This window comes from Lactuca serriola, chromosome 8, assembly GCF_051521515.1.
Source record: "Lactuca serriola cultivar US96UC23 chromosome 8, Lser_US96UC23_V15, whole genome shotgun sequence".
In the NCBI taxonomy this organism is placed as follows: domain Eukaryota; kingdom Viridiplantae; phylum Streptophyta; class Magnoliopsida; order Asterales; family Asteraceae; genus Lactuca; species Lactuca serriola.
Genome location: NC_136415.1, coordinates 141,499,226 through 141,520,922, shown reverse-complemented (window position 1 = coordinate 141,520,922; position 21,697 = coordinate 141,499,226). Strand labels below are relative to the sequence as shown.

Below are 21,697 nucleotides of genomic sequence, written 5' to 3'. Positions count from 1 at the left end.
GCTCGGCCTTGACCTTCCTACATGTCAAGCACCACTCCACGTACCATGCCACATCCCGCTTCATGCAGGGCCACCAATAGTCGAGACGAAGATCCCTATACATCTTCGTCGCCCCGGGATGGATAGAAATCTTGGACTTGTGCGCCTCCTCCATCAACGTCTGACGCACGCCTCCATGATAGGGGACCCATACCCTATGGTGAATGGTCAACAATCCTCGGCTATCATAGTCGAAGGAGGAAACCTGACCCACAATACACTCACTCTTCCAATGTTCCTCCTTCATAGCCTCCTACTAGGCCTCTCGGATCTGCTCCAACAGCAAAGTCACCACGGTCATCCACATGCAGATATCCATGATCGGCGCCGCCTTATGGCTAAGCGCGTCGGCCACCGCATTGGCCTTCCCAGGGTGGTAAAGGATCTCACAATCATAATCCTTCACCACCTCCAACCACCGACGCTGCCTCATGTTCAGATTTGGCTGGTCCATGAGATACCTCAGGCTCTTGTGGTCCGTGTAAATGGTACAACGAACCCCATATAGATAATGATGCCAAATCTTAAGAGCAAAAACCACCGCCCCCATCTCCAAATCATGCGTCGGGTAGTTCGCCTCGTGAGGTTTCAGCTGCCTCAGAGCGTAAGCAATAACATGTCCTCTCTGCATCAAAATTGTGCCCAAACTCGAGATGGACGCATCGCAGTATACAACAAAATCCTCCATGCCCTCTGGCAGAGCTAAGATTGGCGCCTCGCATAATCTCTGTCTCAAAGTCTCAAAAGCAGCCTGTTGCTCAGGCCTCCAACGAAAGACCATGACTTTCCTCGTCAGCCTGGTCAGGGGTACGAATATCTTGGAGAAATCCTGGATGAATATCTGATAATAGCTGGCTAATCCGAGGAAACTCCGAATCTCAGATAGAGACCTCGGAACCTCCCATCTCATCACAGCCTCCACTTTGGCCGGGTCAACCGATATCCCGTTCTGGTAGACAAGGTGCCCAAGAAACTGCACCTCGCGTAACCAGAACTCACATTTGGAGAACTTAGCATACAAGTTCTCCCTCCTCAAAGTCTCCAGAACCTCTCGCAGATGCTACTCGTGCTCCTCCTACGTCTTGGAGTAAACCAAGATATCATCGACGAAAACTATCATGGACCGATCCAGCATCGATCTACATACACGGTTCATGAGATCCATGAATGCGGCAAGAGCATTGGTGAGCCCAAAGGGCATCACCACAAGCTCGTAGTGGCCATAGCGAGTCCGAAACGCAGTCTTCTGCACATCCTCCTCTCAGACCCTCATCTGATGATAACCCGAACGCAAATCGATCTTGGAGAACCAAGATGCTCCCTGTAGTTGGTCAAAGAGGTCATCAATCCTTGGGAGTGGGTAACGGTTCTTCACCGTTACCTTGTTCAGCTCCCGGTAATCTATGCACATGCGATGTGACCCGTCCTTCTTCTTAACAAACAAGATCGGGGCTCCCCAAGGCGAACTACTCGGCTTGATAAATCCCTTATCTAGCAGCTCATGCAGCTGCGTAGACAACTCCTGCATCTCGGGAGGAGCCAACCGATACGGTGCCTTGGCTATTAGAGCCACACCAGGGGCTAGGTCGATCCTGAACTCCACCTATTGCTCTGGAGGTATCCCAGGAAGCTCCTATGGGAACACATCTGCGTAGTCTTGCACCACCAGAACGTCACTCACTGTCGCCTTAACCGCCTCTTGGGTATCCATAACATATGCGACATACCCGGCGTAGCCCTGTTGTAAGTATCGCCTAGCCCTTGCTGCTGAACACACTATGGGTCCACGCTGTGGCCTCTCGCCATGGATCACCAACTCTCCCCTACCTGGGGTCCTGACTCGCACTAGCTGTTGTGCGTAATCTATCACTGCCCCATTGGGGCTCAACCAATCCATGCCTATTATTACCTTGTTCCCTCGCAATGGAATGGGAACCAGGTCTACCAGGTAGCACTCCTCGAATAACCTCAGCACACAATCTCGGAAAACTGCTGATGCTCGCATTGATCGATCATCGACAATCACTACCTCTAAAGAGTAATCCAACATGCCCGAAGACTCATAACACCTCTTGTTGAGCGCAAGAGAGACAAAAGATCGAGTGACACCTGAATCAAACAACACCTGTACCGGAATACCATTCACATGGAACGATCCTAAACATGTACACACACAACATATATCAATATCATAAACATCATATAAATTGATCAGGGAGAAAGAATCATACCCGTCACCATATCGGGTGTGGCGCGTGCCTCCTTGGTAGTCAACTAGAATGCCCGACTCCTCACCACTAGATCCTCTGACTTCCTTGCCGGCCATCAGTGATCCGCAGGGTCGTTGGGGCTGGCTCCTTCATCGGCGCTGCTAATGCTATCAACTGGGGGCAATTGGGCTTTTTATGGCCCATCTAGTTGTAGTGGAATCACAACAACTCGGATGTCTGAACAGTAGGTGCAGGGGCAGTACAATCACTGCTGAAGTGCCCCATCTTGCCGCAGTTGTAGCAGCCCGACGATCCCAACCTACAAGCTCCCTCATGTGGCCTGCCGCATTTTGTGACATCCCCAATTTCACGGCTAGAAAAGACCGATTTGTTTATGCTTTGTTTTTAAAATCAGAGTAATCTTTTAAAGAAAACAGTTGCAGAATTTGTTCCCAAAACAAAATATGCTAAAAATTATTAAAGTATTTCTTTAAAGAAATGTATTTTCATTATATAACAAAATCTCGGGATGTCATGTTCAATACAGACCAAAAGCATAAACAGAACAAAATAGACCTTACAACAGTTATTCATAACTACTGACCTATAATCCAAAATCTCTCGTCAAGTCCACCAACTTATACTCTTGTGCCATTACTTGTAATGCAAAGAAATCTGAGTAGGTTAGGCTTGGGAGCCTGGTGAGCATATAGGGTTTTCAACCCACAATAATATAATTATTATATTTAATTATCAAACCATCAATCCAATTACCTACCCCTATTATCTTCCTTTATTTCATAGAGATTTACCCTAAGAACCGATTACCCTTCTCCCATTCATTCCTAAGAATTGCCCTAAGGAATTGGCACAAAGTCTAGTGCTGCCATGGTTCTTAGATTACCTATGGTGAACACACAGTTCAAAATAATTAATGAACACCTAGTTCAAGAACACCCATTGAACACACTCCGTTCAATAATACCTAATGAACACCCAGTTTAAAAACACCTAATGAACACTTAGTTCAAAAACACCTAATGAACACTTAGTTCAAAAACACCTAATGAACACTTAGTTCAAATATCCCTGGCGAACACATAGTTCAAAACATCTAGTAAACACTTAGTTCAAATATCCATGGTGAACTCAATCACCTAAGGAACACAGAGTACGGAAGCTCTTAGTTCAAACCATGTGATAATAATGTATATCTCGATCCTGCAAAACCACTAATATTATTAACACATATAAATCATATTTCTAAAATAATCTATCCCATCCAGTCGATCCCCACATACTGACCCTATACTATGATCTTACGAGATCTAACCTAAGGAATCGATATGAACAATAAATTGATGAGGCTGCTTCGGAAATTCCCTAGTAGCAAACGAGGATCAACAAAGACATCAAATAAAGGGAATGGAATAATTTTCATCACGAACCTTCGTTCGTAAAAGAAAGAACCACAAGACATTTTAAGTCAGGGGTAGTTATCTAGATAACAATGCCTAGGCATGGTCTGACTATCATGAGGTCTTATACCTCCAGACTCTACCTATCCTAACATCAAACTTTGCCTAGCAGTGGCCTGAACACATGAGGTATTTCACCCCCAAACGCACCCTATCCGACAATATAACACCAGACATACCTAGCAGTGGTCTATTACCGACACACTTTATTAGGCAGTCTACGAAGTTCCCTTAATTACTTCGTGAAAGAAAACGTTGACATATGAAGCTCCGTCGATCACCTCAAAAAAGAAACACTAACTCCAAATCTCTCTCAAAATAAAAGTATGGGGAAATACTACCAGAGTACTCCCGTATGCTCCCGTAATCGGCACACAAAATTGTCACAAAGACTTTGTACATGATAGTACTTCTGGCACATTATAGTACCCTAGTATGCGAAAGTCTCGTACCCGAGAACATAATAGTACCCTGGCACAAGCAGCACCCAAGACACAAAGCTTTGAAAAGGACTTCGTACATAAAATGTTCTTCTGTACGTAGGACGTACTCCACCGATCATCAATCTCACCCCACACGTACTCATAATAAGAGACTACCCGAAGTCCAATCTTAATTGAACTAAACATCCCTATTTAAGTCTTAACCCATCACTAGGCAAGCCTACAATGCCTATAATCAAATTTTGATACTATCTTCGTTTAGGCAATGCCAACTAGTGTATACTTAACACAAGGTTTTAAGTAATAATATCATATATACACATCTTAACACATATTGAACCATATCTGATTCGCACGTTGTATATCGTCAAATATATCTAACACGTATTTCGGACAATAACAAATACTTCACATACCTATGTATATTTCATACTTTAATCAATACTCGTACTAAAATCACGTTCCTAAAAGGGACTATACACATGATACCTTATCGAATGAACACATAGTTCAAAAATACATAATCCGTACTCCCGGATCTTAAATTTGCCTCATTACCTAATCCATAATTCTCGTATCTAAAACTAACCTCTTGATCTGATCCATACTTTCGGATCTAAAACTAACCTCTTTATCCGATCCATACTCTCGAATCTAAAACTAACCTCTTTATCCCTTTATCTCATGGCCCAACCCATCTTTTATCACCTACCAACAACCTCATCTACCCATGTTCTACCAAACATATTTGTAGATAGAAAATACATATACAGTTTAACTCATTAAAACTTATATAATTCGTCCATTCCACAATCATCTCAAATAAACAACAATATATTATACACATAGAACGTATTTTATAGCAAATACTTAATATTTATGTGTTAGAAGAAAGTGACCACACACTCACTTGATCAGAAGATGATCGGACAGCACTACTACTTGTAGAAGTAGTATTCTTTGGTAGATCTTCACAAAAATTGGCTTCTCGTGGGCAGAGATTCGGCTTGGGAATCGCACTTCTCGGGATCTTCGGGGCTTCGGGACTTGCTTCGGGGCTCGGGAATGATATCGGGGCTTCGGGATATTTCTTGCACGAAAAACGATGCAAAAACGAGAGAGAAATAAGAGAAATGGAGCAAAGAACTCGGCAACCTCGACTTTCTTTTATAGGGGCTAGATTCTCGATTTACGCTGGGCGTAAATCCAGGTACACTGGGCGTAACTCGGATAAGCCCGGTGACTCCCCCCTTTGGATAATATCGGATTTTATAATTAAATTTAATATTTTAATTATTTAATAAACTTCAAAAATTCATATCTTCCTCATACGAACTCCGTTTTCGACGTTCTTTATATCCACGCGTAGGTGAGACTACACTCTACAACTTCATTTAGACTTCGTTGGCAAATTTTGAATTTATTTATATTATATTATTTTAGTAGGCCAGGACAGGAAAACTCCGTTATAAATTCTTAACTTCTTCATCTGACGTCCGTTTTCGTCTGTCTTTTTATCGTTGCACTACTAATGATGAGATATTCAATTCTCGTTTAGATTGTTTCGGTTAAAAACCGCTCGATCTCAAATCGAGTATTCGGGCTGCATACTGCTAAGCTGAAACTTAGAAAAATCATAACTTCCTCATACGAAGTCATATTTGGGCATTCTTTTTATGCACGCTCTCGTTTTAACAAAATCTACGACTTTCGTTTAAATCACTAAGGCTATATATATCTCTCTAACGTAAATTCACTTTTTACGTCATTCAGCGTCGTGCCGGTTCTGTCGCGAAACTTCGACATGTCAGAACTTCTTCGTTATAACTCGGATTTCGGCGTTCTTTATATGTACGGAATCCTTGTAACATTTACTATAAATTAGTTAAGATTATTCATCCTAAATAATCTTCTATCAAAAACTCATTTTTGACGCATATCGTCTCTAAATTGACTAGCCCTGATCTACGGGCGTTACATATTTCCTGGAGCGGCCCTGTCCTGACTGGCCTTTCGGCCTACCATCTGATCCCTTGGGCTTCTTCCCCGAAGCCCCAGTCACCTACCCCTCCTCTACCTTCCTCTTCCGGATGTGCTCCAGATTAATCTCCCTCTCCCTTGCCCTGACAATCTTGGAATCCAGGGGAGGGCAAGCTGAAAAACTAATATGCTACTGAATGTCGGCTCGCAGCATGTCATGGTAACGGGTCCTCATCATGTCCTCATCTCCCGCATACTGGGGCACCACTAACGCCCTCTCCCAAAACTTGACGGTGATCTCCGCCATAGTCTTCGCCGTCTGTCTCATATCCAGGAACTCCCTGGTCAATTGTTGAAGCTCCACCGCAAGTGCGAACTCTGCCTTGAACCGGGTCACAAAATCCGGTCATGTCATAGCCTCAATAGTCGAGGCTCCTAGAGAGTCACCAACCAACTCCCACCAATCTCTGGCCCTGTCTCTCAAGGACCCTGTTGCATATCTCACCTCCGACCCCTCGGGGCAGAAGCTGGTCAACTGTGCAGACTCAATGTCTGCAATCCATCGCCTGGCTGCAATGGGGTCCTTTTCCTTATGGAAATCCGACGCACCACTGCCCCTGAAGTCCTTAAAGGACAGTGTGCGTGATCTTGACTGGCTGGTTGCTATGTCACTCCTAAACGCCCTAAGGCGATCCTCCATCAGCTCGACAATCCCTTCCTTGATCGACCCAAAGATGACCGGGGTCGCATCAAGGATGCCTCTAGTGGTCTCGGACGCAATGAACTCGCGTAGCCTCTCATCTACTAGTTCGGAACCTGAACCCGAACCCGATCTCTCTCCTGAACTGCCAACTGCTGGCCTCGGACGTAGTACCACCATTCTGGAATACATAACGACAATCGTCAGTGATACTGATACATTTAGAGGGATCACATCTATCACAAGTTCCCTGGTCTTGCCCCAGCCTTCCTCGATTCAGGTATGGATCCTCTTCTTCCAGGAGTACGGGCCCATACTACCTTCCACATCTATCCGTACTTTCCTCAAGAACCGTCTCGATTCCACCAAGTCCCTTCTACTGCTACTGATCTCTACTATTCTCATCCTAGGCTTTCCCTAGGGTACCCCTGACTCCACCCTAATCAGTCCTCAGCTGCTGAAGGCCTCTTTGTAGTTACAATTAGCCATTACCTTAATACAATCACATGCAACGAGGCCCAGATAATCCTTCGAGTTAGGGACTCATCCGTACAATGGTTAGGACTCAAACAAGAGCTGCGAAATAGGGTCAAATCCAATCCTCTACGATTATTCAACCCTGATCACATGTGACTTTATCGTATTCACCTAACAGCTAACTCCCATCACTCAAAGTCCCACAAAGAACAAAGCTTGCAGCATTCATACAAAAGGGAACGATCTCAAGCAATTCTATTCTCATAACAGGAAACCACACTAGCATACGATGCTAAACTCGTACTATCAGGCATAACCTAAACATGCTATCCTACTACTGTCTACTTTATACTAGCATGCAATTCTCATAAGCTGAAACACCTAAAGCAGGCACATAAGGCATCATTCCTAGATCCTTAGTCCTATTCAAGCATGTTGTTCTACTGAAACTAATAAACATAACATAACTTGTATGGGTACTTTGGGGAATACTTACTTGAGCTCGGTCGGTCGTTCACATCACACACTTCGTTCTTTTTCCAAAACTCTTTTAACTTATCTTTCAGAAAACCATTTCCTTGTAAAAATCTTTTAATTCCTCGATTTGAGTCCAGATACCCCCGAGGTGTGTCCGAATCCCTCAAACCAGGGCTCTGATACCAACTTATAACATCCCAAATTTTGAGTCCAAAATTTTCATTTTAATTAACTGAGTATAAAAACATTCATGAGAAAACTACGTAGAAATATATATCATTTCGTAAATCAACATAGAATGTCTGAAAACCTAAATCATAAAATAGCAACATGTCAAAGTACAATCCCAGAATATCTCAAGTGTGGAAAATCAATGCGTATGTGTATGATGCGTTGCTGCCGCGCCAGCTCTTTCCCCTTCGCTGAAGAGGTACTTGAAACCAAAATTGCAAACTGTAAGCACAAAGCTTAGTGAGTTCCCCCATCGTACCACATACTATACAATCACATAACAAACAAACTGTCGGGCAATTATGGGGTGCCCGTCCTACCTGGTACGACCATTCTGGGGTGCCGACCTACCCGGTACGGCCATTCTGGGGTGCTGACCTACCCATGTCAAGCCATTCAGGGGTGCCGACCTACCCATGTCAAGCCATTCATGGGTGCCGACCTACTCGTAGATCCTAACAACCGACCCTCAGGGACTATTCCACCCCTACTGCTACTATCACATATAACATATCATGCCAACATATAAACATATCATCACATACAATCAAACATATTTGGGGTGTCTAACCCACCCTTCGATCCTAACTAGCGAACTCTACTTCTAACACATATAACATATCCAGGTAGTAGCAACCCTAGATGATATCACAAAGACGATCATCCAACATACAACTCCTACTGGTGGACCGACATTGTGGCCATAGACCCACCGCCACTAGAATGTAACTCACCTTGAACGAGTAGCTGCTGATAATTAGCGTGGGAAATCCCTGTCTGCTGCTACTCCGGAAATCCTCCGGCTATAATCCCCACAAAACACTTAGTCAGAGTCTGATATCTATTCATAGGATAAAATGACCATTTTACCCATGACCAACTCCAAGTCAAAGTCAAATTCAAAGTCAACTTCCAGTTGACCCGACTCGCCAAGTTGGACCGCCAACTCGTCGAGTCCCTATCCTTTTATTTGTCCTTCTTCACGTCTCTACTCGTCGAGCTTGACAACGACTCGACGAGTTCTCCTTCTAAAACAACCCCGAATGAACCTTCATCCGACTCGCTGAGTTGTATGACCAACTCGTCGAGTTCATCTCCATCCTAAGAACAAGTCCTGCCCTCGACTCGCCGATTTGTATGAACAACCCGTCGAGTTCATCTTCAAGAGTTGGGAGATTGCCTTGGACTCGTCGAGTCTGCTCATGCACTCGCCGAGTCCTATGAACTCCAGGACTATGGCTTATCCCAATACATTGGGTCACTCCCTCGGACCCTCTAAAACCTTTCTAGCACTCCATTGGGTCTTTTTAACCCATAACAGAAAAGGGAAGTCTAACCTCAGACTCGCTGAGTCCCAAGAACGACTCGTCGAGTCGATACTCTCCAAGTCTATTTCTTCGATTTCTGGTGTACAACTCTTGTCCAAATGATAGATCTAGGTCCCTAAACTCGATCTAGCACTTAAAGTTACGAACTTTACATGCACGCATGGGACTTTGGGCCTAAAATGCTCTAAAAGAGAATCTTAAGTTGCATGGGGATTCCATGGGTGCAAAAGCAGCCCTTTTCTGCCTTGTAACTCCTTCATGGACCTAGATCTGAAGCCTCCATCCCTAACCATGCTTGCAATCATGGTTGGTTACCAAGAATGACTTATAAAAGCCCTAAATCTCCCCAAAAATGGATCTAGCAAATGAACAAGCAAGGTATCGACTTTATACCTTCTGGGAACTGCAAATGATGCACAAACTTGAACTCCCTTGGTCTTCTCTTGATTCTGCTAGGCTTTTCCTTCTTCTTTGAGTTCAAAATCACCAAAAAGCACCACAAATGCCTTAGCTCTTTACACAAACGATTATGGTTTTCTACCGGGGGGTGTGACATCCCCAAAATCTCGGCCAGAAAAGACCGATTTCATTTATGCTTTTTAAAATAACTTCAGAATAAATCCTTTTGATTTAAAAGTGTTGCGGAATTTGTTCCAAAAACAAAACATGATAAAATAATATTTATCAAAGCATTTCATCAAGAGATGCATTTTCATTATATAGTCAAAACTCGGGATGTCATGTTCCGATACAGACCATAAAGCATAAACGATAACATTACAAGTCATTCAACAAATATATACATATACAGACTTGTAAACAAAACAACTCGATGATTCATCCATCTTACGCCCTTGCGCCACTTCCTGTAATACAAATAAATTTTAGTGGGTCAGGCTTGGGAGCCTGGTGAGCATATAGGGTTTTCAACCCACAATAAATTAATTATATTTAATTTCACCAACCAATCACTATCCCGATTACCCATTCCCGTTATCCTCACTTTACGTCCCTAAAACAACATCTATCTCAAGGGACCTAATCTAGGATTTTCATCGGGACAGACATCACTGCTAAGGGGTTTCCTCAACAATAGATATCCTAAAGGCAACCATGAGGGGGATAGAGAACACCGGTGAACACATCGTTCACAACACCTACAGGTTATGAACCTGCTAGCGTTCCACTGGACTGTCTAGAAAGAGTCCGTGGTTGTTATCCATACTCCGCTGAATAACTAGATCAACAACAACAACAACACGAGGCCTCTCATCTGTTTATTTCCCACCAACTATCTACCCATGTTCTAGCCAACATATTAGTAGATAAAAATATATATTTTTATACATAGTTTAAAACCTGTATATCATTTTCATTCAATATATATTCCACATAACAGATGAGGCACACCCACATAACACGTATTTCATAGAAAGCAATTCAGATCTATGAGATGGAAGAGGGTGAATATATATTCACACACATAACAACAAAAGTATACACATAACACGTATTTCGTATAAAATACTTCATAATCATGCGTTAGAAGAAAGTAACTACGCACGCACACATATAAACAACAATATACTTAATACACTCGAACCATATTTGTATTATTATCGTGTTTATGAAAGGTAGTATACACTCACTTGATCAGAAGATGATTAGACAGCACTACGGCTTGTAGAAGTAGAATTCTTCGGTAGATCTGGAAGATATCCACAAAAATCGAACTTATCGCGGGCAGAGCTTCGGCTCGGGAACCGCACATCTCGGGATCTCGGGAGTTGCCTCGGGGCTCGAGAATAATACCGTGGCTTCGGGGTATTTCTGGCATGCAAACCGATGCAAAACGGGAGAGAGAAGAGAGAAAATAGCAAAAGAACTCGGTTGCCTTCGGATCCTATTTATAGGAGGCTGGAGCCTCGGAGTGCGCGGGGCGTACTGCTCCGAAACGTCATGGCGTTCGTCATCCGAAGAACTCGAGTGCGAAGGTCGTCATGCTTCGCTGTACGCGGGGCGTACTTCAGATCAGATCGGTGACTCCTTCGGATAATCATCCGAATTAAAGATTAAATTTAAATACAAAATATTTAATAAACTTCGGAAATTCATATCTTCTTCATACGAACTTCGTTTTCGACGTTCTTTATATCCACGCGAAGGTGAGACTACGCTCTACAGCTTTCGTTTAGACTCCGTCGGCTAATTTTGACTTTATTTTTATTATTTATTTTTAATAGGCCGGGACAGAAAAACTTCGTTATAAATTCATAAGTTCTTCGTTTGACGTCCGTTCTCGCCTAACTTTTCACCGTTTCGATACCAACAACGAGACCTTAGATCCTCGTTTAGATTGCTTTGGCTAAAAACCACTCGATCTCAAATCGAGTATTTCAGGCTGCATACCGCTAAGCCGAAACTTCGATAAATCATAACTTCCTCATACGAAGTCAGATTTAGGCGTTCTATATATATTCGGAAACCTTGTTTCAACTACTACAACATTATCCAAAGATATCAAGTTTATTTTACACTTTAATTCTGACGCTTATTTTTATTCTTAATTAATCAAACCACATAATTAAGCAATTAAGCACAAAACACATAATACCCAAATAATACACTCTTATTATTTCAAAACGGGTTACAAAGGTTAACCTAGACTATTACATCAACATTAATGACAGGCCCAGAAACACAGGCGTTACAATTCTCTCCACCTTAGAATGATTCCGTCCCCGGAATCACACATCAACAAACAAATGCGGATAACGACCCATCATGTCACTCTCCGTCTCCCAGGTGAGATTCGACCCATTCGTGTGTTTCCATCGGATAAGCACTAACTCAACCATCTTGCGTCGCAACTTCTTAGTCTTTCGGTCAACAATTACCTCTGGTTCTTCAATCAACCTTTTGTTCTCATCGATTCTCAACTCCGAAAGTGGAATCATGTCGGGAACTTCTCTCGTGAACTTCCTCAAATAACACACATGAAAAGTGTTATGAATTCTATTCAGTTCTTCTGGTAGTTCGAGCTTGTAAGCTTGGTTCCCAATCCTCTGAAGAACTTTAAACGGTACAATAAACCTTGGACTCAACTTTCCCCTTTTACCAAATCTTATAAGTCCCTTCCACGGCGAGACTTTAAGCAAAACCGAATCTCCAACCTCATAAGTCATCGGTCTTCGCTTTTTGTCAGCATAGCTCTTTTGACGATCTTGAGCTGCTAACATTCTTTCCCTAATTATTTTCAACTTTTCAGCAGTTTGATGAACCATCTCCGGTCCCATAAATTGCTTTTCCCCAGCCTCAAGCCAACAAGACGGCGTACGACACTTCTGTCCATACAAAGCTTGGTAAGGTGCCATCTTAATGCTCGAGTGGAAACTATTATTGTAGGAAAATTCTACCAAAGGTAAATGTTCATCCCAGTTACCTAGGAATTCCAAGGTACATGCTCTCAGCATATCTTCAAGTGTTTATATTGTTCTTTCACTCTCACCATCAGTCTGCGGATGGTAAGCTGTACTTAAACATAACTTGGTACCCATTTGCTCTTGTAGACTTTTCCAAAACCTCAAGGTGAAACGGCTATCACGATCCGACACAATCGTTAACGGAACACCGTGAAGCCTCACAATTTCCTTCACGTAAGAATTCACAAGCTTCTCCATAGACCATTTCTCCTTGGCCGCTATGAAATGCGCACTCTTAGTGAATCGATCAACGACCACCCAAATCATGTCGTGACCATTCTTTGTTCTGGGCAGTTTAGTGACAAAATCCATAGCAATGTCTTCCCACTTACCCATAGGCACAGACAATGGTTCTAAACTCTTGTACGGTTTCTGATGTTGTGTCTTTACTCTCGCACAAGTCACACACTCAGCCACATACTTTGCAACATCAAGCTTCATCGTCGGCCACCAGTAGTAGGGTTTCAGGTCCCTATACATGGTCTTGTGAGCTTCTTCCATCAGAAGATCTCTAATTCCTCCGGACTTAGGTACCCAAATCCGATCTTGGAACACCTTCAGTCCGTGACTGTTTACACCGAATACCAACGTTTTGCCCAAACGTTCCTCGTTTCGGTCATTCTTTTCAGAAGCATCTTCTTGAGCTTTCTTTATACTTTCCACAATGGTCGAGACAACTTCAATTCTCAACGCTCTTGGCCTTTTCCTTTCAAGATTGACTTTCCGACTGAGAGCATCAGCAACAACATTAGCTTTACCGGGGTGGTAAGTATCTCACAGTCGTAGTCTTTAAGTAATTCTAGCCAGCGTCATTGCCTCATATTCAATTCCTTCTGATTAAAGAGATAGTGAAGACTCTTATGATCAGTGAAAAGTTTGCACTTCGTGCCATAGAGGTAATGCCTCCATATTTTCAGAGCGAAAACTACCGCTGCCAACTCCAAATCATGAGTCGAGTAGTTCTTTTCATGCTCCTTCAGCTGTCGAGACGCATATGCTATCACCTTTTCTCTTTGGGTCAAAACACAACCCAATCCAACCCCAGACGCATCGCTATAAACAACGAAGTCTTCAACTCCATCGGGTAGAGAAAGTATCGGTGCCTCGCATAGCTTCTTCTTTAACTTCTCGAATGCTTCTTTATGCTTATCATTCCAAGCATAAGTAGCTCCTTTGTGGGTCAAAGCTGTCAACGGAGTAGCGATCGAAGAAAAGCCTTGGCTAAACCTTCGGTAATATCCGGCTAATCCCAAAAAGCTTCGGATCTCCGTGGGACTTTTCGGTTGTTCCCACTTCATTACGGCTTCAATCTTTGCTGGATCAACCATTATCCCTTCTTGGTTGACCACGTGACCCAAGAATTGGACTTCACGAATCCAAAAATCACATTTGGAGAACTTTGCATACAGCTTCTCCTTCTTCAAAACTTCCAACACTTCTCGCAAGTGTTTGCCATGCTCCTCCTGGCCTTTTGAATAAATCAGAATGTCATCTATGAACACTATCACAGATTTATCTAAGAACGGATTACAAACCCTATTCATTAAATCCACGAATGCTGTCGGAGCATTGGTTAGTCCAAACGACATAACCAAAAACTTGTAGTGTCCATATCTAGTTCTGAATGCAGTTTTCTCGATATCTTGCTCTCTTACTTTTAGCTGATGATATCCTGACCTTAGACCAATCTTCGAGAAATAGCTCGAACCTTGCAATTGATCAAACAGGTCATCAATCCTTGGCAACGGATATTTATTCTTTATTGTTGCCTTATTCAGCTCTCTATAATCGATGCACGTTCTCATACTTCCATCTTTCTTCTTCACAAATAACACCGAAGCTCCCCAGGGTGATGAACTGGGTCTAATGAAACCCTTGTCCAATAACTCCTGAAGTTGCATCATCAGCTCCTTCATCTCCGTCGGTGCTAATCGATAAGGTGCTTTTGCAATTGGCGTTGTTCTTGGAAACAAGTCAATACGGAATTCCACTTGTCTATCAGGTGGTAATCCAGGAAGATCTTTGGGAAATACTTCCGGATAATCACACACCACTGGAATACTCTACATCACCTTCTTTTCCTTCTTAGCATCGATCACGAATGCTAAGTATGATGTACACCCCTTGGTCAAACATTTTCTGGCTTTCATTAGAGAAATGATTCCAGAATTTATTCTGCGTTTATCTCCATACACCATAAATGATTCCTTCCCAGGCGGGTTCACTTTCACTATCTTCTTCTTGCACAAAATTTTGGCATCATTGGCGTTAAGCCAATCCATTCCCAAAACGATGTCGAAACCATTAAGTTCGATAGGCAATAATTCCTCGTGGAACTCATTCCCATTCAGATCAATTAAGATGTTTTTCATGCGATAGCTAACAGGTACAAACTTGCCACTAGCAACTTTGACTAACAAAGCATCATCTAGTCTAACAACAGGCAAAGCTAGTTTTCTACCAAATTTATGCGATATAAAGGAGTAGTTGGCTCCAGAATCAAATAAAATTTGGGCAGGCAAATTCTTAACGAGAAAGGTACCTGAAGCGACATCAGCTTCATCTTTAGCAGCTTCCAGTGTCATCTGGAATGCTCTCGCCTTTGGCTTTGGCGGAATGTTGGGTCTAGCTGCCTCCTTCTTCTTCAGGCAGTCCCTCGACATGTGTCCCTCCTCACCACAACCATAACAAACTTTCTTAGAGAGGGTACATTCATTGGTATAGTGCCCTGACTTTCCACATTTGTAGCATGTGGCCGCTACCTCACATTTTCCATGATGCTTCTTCTTACATTTGTCGCACCATTTCGCTTCACCTCCTCCTCCTCTCGAACCAAATTTTGAGAACTTGTTTTTCTTATTGGACCCTGAAGTTCCATCGAACTTCCTCTTTTCACCAACTTCTATCCTTTCCAGACCCTTTTCCTTCTGCTGGGCCTCCACATTCTAGCTGCACGAACAGCCGTTTTCAGAGTAGTTGCCATCTTGACTGTCGGACCAAAGTCGGCAGGCAGTCCATTAGCAAACCTCTCAATCTTGGAGAGTTCCGTTGGCACTAGGTACGGAAATAACTTCATTTTCTCATTGAATGCAGTAGCATAGTCGTCTATGCTCATTTTCCCCTTCTTCAAGTTTTGGAACTCATTGTTCAGATCAATCAGATCTATCTCTGAACAATATTGCACCCTTAGTTGTTCCAAGAACTCCTCCCATGACATTTTCAGGGCTTCTCCTCGTGGCATAGTATCTTGCAACAACTTCCACCAACTCAAGACTCCAGTCTTCAGTTGTCTAACTACAAAGACGGTCTTCTGTTTGTTGCTACAGTCGCAACTTTCAAATACCATCTCCATTTCAGAGATCCAATCCATTATTTCAACAGGCTTTGGGCTTCCAGAAAGACTTGGCGGCTTGGCGCCCAAGAAGTTCTTGTACATTCGCCCATCCTTGTTGTTTCTCCTTTCCGGATCGTTCCTTCGTTCTCCTTGAGTCCCAACTTGACTCATAATGCGACTATTGTTCCCTTCCTCCGATTGCTCGGGAATCAATTCGGGTTCCTCAATAGGTATGATAGGTTCATCCCTATTATCATGCAACATCTGTCGCATCTCATCCCTTTGTTCAGCTAACATAGCCCGAATCATAGCTTGCATCGCAGCCATTGTTATCGGTTCTGGTGCTGCTGCTACAACAGGTATTTGCTCAATCACTGGCGGCTGATTCCTGTTTTCATCCGCGTGTCCAACGCCACTCCTTGTTCTCACCATTTTTGATCTACACACCGAATAAGGTGAAATTTGATCCTCATTCACGATAGATATTCAAATCATCCTTATTACTCCGAAACGATTACATGCTAGTTCTAATACCGTAGACATACGCTTAGAATCCTACACACATAAGGTTTCTATATCCTGTCGGCAACAGACCGTAGATCCGAACAATTAATATCATATATGGCAACATATAACATTTAGCACATAAAAGCAATTTAGGCAACTTTCCTAAAATAAACTAGTGCTCGTGTCTAAAATCCAACAGACACACATCTCAAAATTCCACTTAGCATTCTAAGTTCAAGTCTAGAAATTCTACAAATTCCTAGTTCGCTTAAACTAATGCTCTGATACCAACTGTGACATCCCCAAAATCTCGGCCAGAAAAGACCGATTTCATTTATGCTTTTTAAAATAACTTCAGAGTAAATCCTTTTGATTTAAAAGTGTTGCGGAATTTGTTCCCAAAACAAAACATGATAAAATAATATTTATCAAAGCATTTCATCAACAGATGCATTTTCATTATATAGTCAAAACTCGGGATGTCATGTTCCGATACAGACCATAAAGCATAAATGATAACATTACAAGTCATTCAACAAATATATACATATACAGACTTGTAAACAAAACAACTCGATGATTCATCCATCTTACGCCCTTGCGCCACTTCCTGTAATACAAATAAAACTGAGTAGGTCAGGCTTGGGAACCTGGTGAGCATATAGGGTTTTCAACCCTCAATAAATTAATTATATTTAATTTCACCAACCAATCACTATCCCGATTACCCATTCCCGTTATCCTCACTTTACGTCCCTAAAAAAACATCTATCTCAAGGGACCTAATCTAGGATTTTCATCGGGACGGACATCACTGCTAAGGGGTTTCCTCAACAATAGATATCCTAAAGACAACCATGAGGGGGATAGAGTACACCGGTGAACACATCGTTCACAACACCTACAGGTTATGAACCTGCTAGCGTTCCACTGGACTGTCTAGAAAGAGTCCGTGGTCGTTATCCATACTCCGCTGAATAACTAGATCAACAACAACAACAACATCGAGGCCTCTCATCTGTTTATTTCCCACCAACTATCTACCCATGTTCTAGCCAACATATTAGTAGATAAATATATATATTTTTATACATAGTTTAAAACCTGTATATCATTTTCATTCAATATATATTCCACATAACAGATGAGGCACACCCATATAACACGTATTTCATAGAAAGCAATTCAGATCTATGAGATGGAAGAGGGTGAATATACATTCACACACATAACAACAAAATTATACACATAACACGTATTTCGTATAAAATACTTCATAATCATGCGTTAGAAGAAAGTAACTACGCACTCACACATATAAACAACAATATACTTAATACACTCGAACCATACTTGTATTATTATCGTGTTTATGAAAGGTAGTATACACTCACTTGATCAGAAGATGATCAGACAGCACTACGACTTATAGAAGTAGAATTCTTCGATAGATCTGGAAGATCTCCACAAATATCGAACTTATCGTGGGCAGAGCTTCGGCTCGGGAACCGCACTTCTCGGGATCTTCGGGATCTCGGGAGTTGCCTCGGGGCTCGAGAATAATACCGGGGCTTCGGGGTATTTCTGGCATGCAAACCGATGCAAAACGGGAGAGAGAAGAGAGAAAATAGCAAAAGAACTCGGCTGCCTTCGGATCCTATTTATAGGAGGCTGGAGCCTCGGAGTACGCGGGGCGTACTGCTCCGAAACGTCATGGCGTTCGTCATCCGAAGAACTCGAGTGCGAAGGTCATCATGCTTCGCTGTACGCGGGGCGTACTTCGGATCAGATCGGTGACTCCTTCGGATAATCATCCGAATTAAAGATTAAATTTAAATATAAAATATTTAATAAACTTCGGAAATTCATATCTTCTTCATACGAACTTCGTTTTTGATGTTCTTTATATCCACGCGAAGGTGAGGCTACGCTCTACAACTTTCGTTTAGACTCCGTCGGCTAATTTTGACTTTATTTTTATTATTTATTTTTAATAGGCCAGGACAGAAAAACTTCGTTATAAATTCATAAGTTCTTCGTTTGACGTCCGTTCTCACCTAACTTTTCATCGTTTCGATACCAACAACAAGACCTTCGATCCTCGTTTAGATTGCTTCGGCTAAAAACCGCTCGATCTCAAATCGAGTATTTCAGGCTGCATACCGCTAAGCCGAAACTTCGATAAATCATAACTTCCTCATACGAAGTCAGATTTAGGCGTTCTATATATATTCGGAAACCTCGTTTCAACTACTACAACATTATCCAAAGATATCAAGTTTATTTTACACTTTAATTTTGACGCTTATTTTTATTCTTAATTAATCAAACCACATAATTAAGCAATTAAGCACAAAACACATAATACCCAAATAATACACTCTTATTAATTCAAAACGGGTTACAAAGGTTAACCTAGACTATTACATCAACATTAATGACAGGCCCAGAAACACAGGCGTTATAGGGGGATTTGGAAGCAATAGGGATGAAGGGTGGTTGGATGAGATGCTTAAATAGGGTGCAAACCGTTAGATTAGGGTTTTGTCCTGTCAGAGTCTAGTCGTTGAGTTTGGGAGTCGACTCGACAAGTCCGTCATTTAAATCACAGATCAAATCTGCTTCTACTCGATGAGTTGGGCCTTCAACTCGCTGAGTCTAAGGCCATAAATGCAAAATACTTAAATAGAATACATACCAGGAACCAGGTGCTACAACAACCATTGATAACCACAAATGTTCAATAAACATTGGAGCAAGTTTTTTAAGCAACGAGTCAATAGAATCTTATCATTGGTTGCTTGAAGCTTTTTTGAAAGCACATGGAAAACACCCTCATTTAGTGTTAACAGACCAAGATCCAGCAATTCTACAGGCCGTTGAAGCAATATTTCCTAATTCTAATCACCGCTTATGTATGTGGCACATTATGAAAAAACTACAAGCTAAGGTGTGTATATTTTATTCATAGTTAACACATAACATGTTTTATTAAGCAATGATTTAAACAATTTACGTATATTTAAAAATGATTAGCATACATATTGTTTATTCATAGATAATCTTATAAAATTCTATTGTTTTTTTTAGGTTTCAGCGGATTTTCTGAAAAACACTGATTTTTGAAAGCGTTTTAGTAAGCTTATTTGGAATGTCTACATCGAGCCTAAAGTCTTTGAATCAAGGTGGAAACTGCTTATGAGAAAATTCAAACTACAAGACAAAATATGGTTCAAAGTCATGTACAAGGATCAAAAGCTTTGGATTCCAGCCTATTTTAAAGACATGCCACTACATGGTCTGATGAGAACTACTTCAAGGTCTGAAAGTGTCAACTCAATTTTTAATAAATACTCTAACTCTGGTAATTTGCTTATCTATTTCATGATGAACTACGACACCGCAATTGGAAAGCAACGAAATGGTCAACAGAAACTAGAGCATGATACAAAAAATGCAAAGCATGAAATGACGCTTCCAAGTGGATTACTAGAACATGCAGCTGCAGTTTACACTAAAACCGTTTTCTATGAGGTCAAAAAGGAAATATTTAAAGCAGTCTGGTACTGTTCTATTGACAGCATTGAAATGATTGATGGGTGGCAAGTTGTTATGATTACACAAAAGGATAAGAGCAAACAGTTGAAGATAAAATGCAAAGTTATATTCATTGTTGAAACGCTATTCATTAGTGATCATACAAGTATATTATATAATTATTTTTAAATTACATATAATTGTTTCAATATTATGCAATAATCACCAACTAATATGTTAATTCAACTGGTTACTAACATATATTATTTTTATTATACAATGTAGGTTGAACTAAAGTTGCCTGAAAAAGAAGTTAAATGTTCATGCAATCACTTTATACGTACTGGCATTTTGTGTCATCATATTTTTGTTGTATTGAAAAACAACCATGTTGAAGAGATTCCAGAGCAGTATATTCTCAGAAGATGGAAAAGGGATGCAATTTCTAGCCATTTGCTTGCCATGAAACATGTTGCCATGGATACCGAAGATGACACCTTTAAACTTCTAACAGAGGCATACAACAATATTGAATACTGCTTGGATCATTTCAAAAGAAGCAAGGAGGAGTTGTTGGAATTTTTTGAAAAAACACGTATCTTGAAGCAGGCAATAATGGAGTTTGGCAGTTCAAACCAATCATCATCTGATAATGATGAAGAAGAAATTATTCGGATGCCTGGAATACGCAACATTCATGATGAAATAAATACCCATCCACCTTCATCTATACGTACCAAAGGGAGTGGAACTAAGAAAAGAATGGTTAGTGCTACGGAGAAAGCTATTGAAGCTGCAAAGAAAAAAACTAGACTTTCCACAGGTTGCAATCAATATGTTAACCATAATTGGAGGACTTGCAAAGTCAGACTTGTACGAGAGTCAAAACAACCTTAAAATGGCCCATTCATTTGCCCAATAGATTTTATTTTTCTATTAGATTTATGAATAAAAATATGTTTCTATGATTCAGTATGTTATTTTATCTTAAAACACGTTCATGATTTTTAACGTTTTGTTTTATTCAACAATGAATAATATCATAAACATATCTGGTAATCATAACAGATTAATGATATGAACAGGCATTTAAACCTCTGTTATTTGATCAAAACAGTTTGCATTTAGAATAGATATATTTTTCTTTTGTTGAAATTATAAAAACATCAATCATTATAGACTATAGACATATACAATTCAAGCAGTATTCATATTTTATTGTATGTTGTTAGGAATATATCATACTAACAAATGTTTGTACGATTCATGAATAAGGAGATGTTTTTATGTTTCATTATGTTGTTTTATTTTAAAACACATATACATCATATATTGATTTATTTTACATGTTTTTTATATACTATTTAATGTCTGCTTTTGGGTATATTTTAGTCATAAGTTTAACAACATTAAACTTTAAACCCTTTGTTATAGTCAATAATGAATAATATCATAAATACATTAATTACTTTCA

The 21,697-nt window shown here is 41.0% G+C and overlaps 1 protein-coding gene across 1 annotated transcript; it reads left to right on the top strand.

Moving 5' to 3' along the window:
• Positions 1-19,926: 19,926 nt before the first annotated feature.
• LOC145067460 (protein FAR1-RELATED SEQUENCE 1-like) lies at positions 19,927-21,120 on the top strand. Its single transcript, XM_079014597.1, has 2 exons — positions 19,927-20,346; positions 20,509-21,120. The coding sequence occupies exons 1-2, from the start codon at positions 19,927-19,929 to the stop codon at positions 21,118-21,120; spliced, it is 1,032 nt and encodes a 343-aa protein (XP_078870723.1).
• Positions 21,121-21,697: the final 577 nt, after the last annotated feature.